This window comes from Patagioenas fasciata, chromosome 1 (genome assembly GCF_037038585.1).
Source record: "Patagioenas fasciata isolate bPatFas1 chromosome 1, bPatFas1.hap1, whole genome shotgun sequence".
Classification (NCBI taxonomy): Eukaryota; Metazoa; Chordata; class Aves; order Columbiformes; family Columbidae; genus Patagioenas; species Patagioenas fasciata.
The window spans coordinates 55,022,501-55,025,922 of NC_092520.1; the positions used below are offsets into that span (position 1 = coordinate 55,022,501).

The 3,422-nt window shown below is 65.3% G+C and overlaps 1 protein-coding gene across 1 annotated transcript in view; it reads right to left on the minus strand.

Annotated features, from left to right (window-relative positions):
• SOX21 (SRY-box transcription factor 21) overlaps positions 1-2,225 on the minus strand; it is a 2,358-nt gene extending 133 nt beyond the window's left edge. Inside the window, exon 1 of the mRNA XM_065832531.2 lies at positions 1-2,225. This exon is cut by the window's left edge and continues 133 nt beyond it. Coding sequence (XP_065688603.1) covers positions 1,380-2,225 — 846 coding nt within the window. The 3' untranslated portion in view covers positions 1-1,379.
• Between the last annotated feature and the right edge of the window lie 1,197 nt (positions 2,226-3,422).

A 3,422-nucleotide genomic window follows, 5' to 3' on the forward strand; every position in this document is an offset into this window, starting at 1 on the left:
TACACGTAAATGTTAAAACCAATACTTAATCTTTTTTTTTTTTACTTTATATTACATAAAGCCAAAAAGAAACTAAATACATGTTAGCCAGCTTCATTCACAAACATTAGTCAAAATATACACATTACAAAAGTAAACAAAAAAACCCCTCTAACCTGATGAAGGATGTTTTTTCCTCTATTTTTTTTAATCGCCATTTGCAATTGAATTGCACTCGCTCTAAAATAAGCTAAACAGGTAGGGTACTCCAAAACACATGTGAAACACTTCATGTTGGCGGGGAGATGGATTTTCTTTTAAATGAGAATACTCTTCTGTCAAAGCAAAGCTCTGTTTCAGTTCAGCTAAATAATAAATAGATAATTATCACTCAGACAAAAAAGTCTGATTTAACGTTAGATAATATTGCGATTCCCGAGCGGTCCCGCAATATTTTAATTCCCTTTGAAAGGCATTCCTTTTTTTTTTTTCTTAATTTTTTTTTTCTTTTTTCCCAGGTTAAAACTGAATCGACCGTGGGCGAAGTAAGCAACAGAGTTTTCAATCCGAGACCTAACGTTTCCACAGAGATATACAAATTTACAATCTGAGGGTGAGACTTAATTAGCGAAGGGGAGAGGGGAAGGATACACGGGGACAGAGAGTCACGCGTCTTTCCTTTTGCTGAAATCACCACCCGCGCCTGTCAGCGTCCCGTAGCAGCGGACGGCAGGAACCCCCGCAGAATGGGGTGCGGAGGGAGACGAGCAGCATCCCACACCGCCGACTCTTTCTTTGCGTGGATCCTGCTCCCGCTGGCCCACGAAGGGCTACAGCCGTGCACACAGAGGCCTTCTCCTTTACTGAGACTGCTCCCTGCCCTGCCCGGGTCACCCCCCGCCTTCACCTCCCCCTCTCTCTCTCCGGCGGCCGCGGGGCTGCAGCGGGATTTTTCCGAGTCCAGCACCGCACGGGGCGTGGGGAGCGGAGGGAGGGGAAAGCTCACGGCCGAAGACACACATATCAGCGCGGCGAGGAGCCGGCGGAGGGACGGAGCTCCCCATGTCTGTCCCGAATAAGCACTTTGGAGGGCAGGGAGAGTCGTTTACTTATTTTCTTCCCTTTTTTTTGTTTGTTTTTGTTTTCACCCCTTCTTTTTCAGCTCGGCTATCTGCAAAGACCACATGCAACACACACAAGCTCTATGCGGGGCGGTGGGCGGGGACGCGCCCCTCGGCGAGCGACGCGCAACAGGTCGGCGGCGGCCTCGGCAATCTGCTCGCCGCCGCCGGCCCCGCCACCCCTCAGAGACGGCTCTCCCCGCTCCCCGGCCGCACGTATGCACCGACACCCATCTAGGTGGGCGCCGGGGCCCTGCGCGGGCATCCTCCGGCCGCGGGTCATAGGGCCGCGGCGTAGGCTGCGGGGTAAGGGTCCAGCTGGGGCTTGCCCATGCCCGGCAGGAGGATGTAGGCAAGCGGAGGCTGCAGCCCCGGGCCGGGCCAGGCGCTGCAGTTGCAGGGGATCATGTAGCCCGGGTTACCGGGCGACGGGTGCGAGTGCGTGTGCCCCCCGGCGGCGGCCGCGGCGGCGGCGGCGGCAGCGGCGGCACCGTGGAAGGCGCCCGCCCCGCCGGCGCCGGGGTAGCCCAGCGAAGAGGCATAGGGCAGCCCGGAGCCCGAAGAAGAGGAGGAAGAGGAGATCTCGGCCATTTTGGAGCCCAGGTCCAGCAGGGAGTAGGGGCTGCTGGCGGCAGCAGCAGCGGCGGCGGCGGCAGCGGCGGCGGCCGACTGGGGGAAGAAGACGCGGGCGGCGGCAGCGGCGGCGGCGGCCGCCGCTTTCTCGGGGTTGGCCAGCAGCGACTCGGGCACCAGCCCGCCGGCCGCACCGCCGTGCAGCCCGCCCGCCTTCAGTCCGTGCGGGTGCTCGTGGTCCGCCACGCCGCCCAGCCCGTAGGGCACGGGAAAGGCGAACTTGTCCTTCTTGAGCAGTGTCTTGGGCTTCCGCCGGGGCCGATACTTGTAGTCGGGGTGCTCCTTCATGTGCATGGCCCGAAGCCGCTTGGCCTCGTCGATGAAGGGCCGCTTCTCCGACTCGGTCAGCAGCTTCCACTCGGCGCCCAGACGCTTGCTGATCTCAGAGTTGTGCATCTTCGGGTTCTCCTGGGCCATCTTCCGTCGCTGTGCCCGCGACCACACCATAAAGGCGTTCATCGGCCTCTTGACGTGATCCACCGGCTTGGACATGGTGTCCACCCGCCGCCCCGGCGAGCCGCCGCCCGCCCCGCGCTGGCGGCCGCCTCCTCCGGGCGCCTCTCCCGCCTCCTCCTCCTCGCCCCCGCCGCGCTCCGCTCCTCCAAAAGCAATCTCGGCGGTTACCCCGGCGTGGCTGTACCGACTTCGGCGAGTGCGGAGCGGCGGCCCCCCGCGGCCCCGCTCCGGGTGCGGGGCGCTGCCGAGCGGCGGTGGTGCCTCCCCGTCAGGGCGCTGCGACGAGCGGGACGGGCGCTGCCCCCTGCCTGGTCCGGGGAGCCTCTCTCCGCGCCGTCGATCTCCGGTCCAGGGCTCTTTCTCGGGGTTCCCCGCGAGCAGCAGCGGCCGGAGTCCAGGCGGGACCGCAGGGAGGTCTCGACGGCGGGGGCGGGAGCCGGCGGCAGGGGAACCGCACGGGGAGGTCCTCGCTTCGCTGCGGATGCGCTGCTCCTTGGCGGTCTCCGATGGTGCAGCGGCGCGTCCCGGACGGGGCGGCGGTCAGAGCCCGCCCGGAGCCATCGCCGCCCGCGGAGCTCGGGGGACAGCCAGTCGCGGCGCGGGGCTGGGCGGGACGGGGTCCGCGGCGGCTCAGGCGCTGCGGGGAGGCCCCGGGGGCGCGGGCCGCCGCGCTCACAGCCGCCCCGCTCCGCCCGCGGGGGCGCGGCGAGTCGCTCGCTCCTCACACATACTCGCCGGGCGCCGGTCGCAAGCGGCCGCCGGGCGCCGCGACCTCCTGGTTCCCGCCGCCGGACAAACTTCGCCAAGTTTCGGGTGGGCTGCGGGGCGCTCCGCCTGCCGCGCGGCTCCCTCTTCTCCGGTAGCCGCCAGGTCTCTCTGGGTTTTCTTGGCCGCCGACTCCGAGGGGTGGCGGGGCGGGCGGGAGCGGCGGGGGGCGGAGGGAGAAGGAGGAGGCGGTGGCGGCGGAGAAGAAGGCGGAGGCGGGGGGGGCGCGTGTGGGGGGGGCGGCTAATTAAAATGCTCGGCGGCCCTCGCCCGGTGGGCAGCCGACCCGGTTATAAAGTCCGCGGTGGGGTGTGCAGCCGGCGCAGTCGCCCCCTCCTCTCGCCCCGTCGGCCGGCGGCAGGTAACGCGCGCGCTGTGCATGCCTGCGCGCCGCCCTGTATGTTCGCATGCAGCCCGGCCGCGCCGCGCGCCGCGGGCAGGCAAGGGGCGGGACCAAAGCGACGGGAG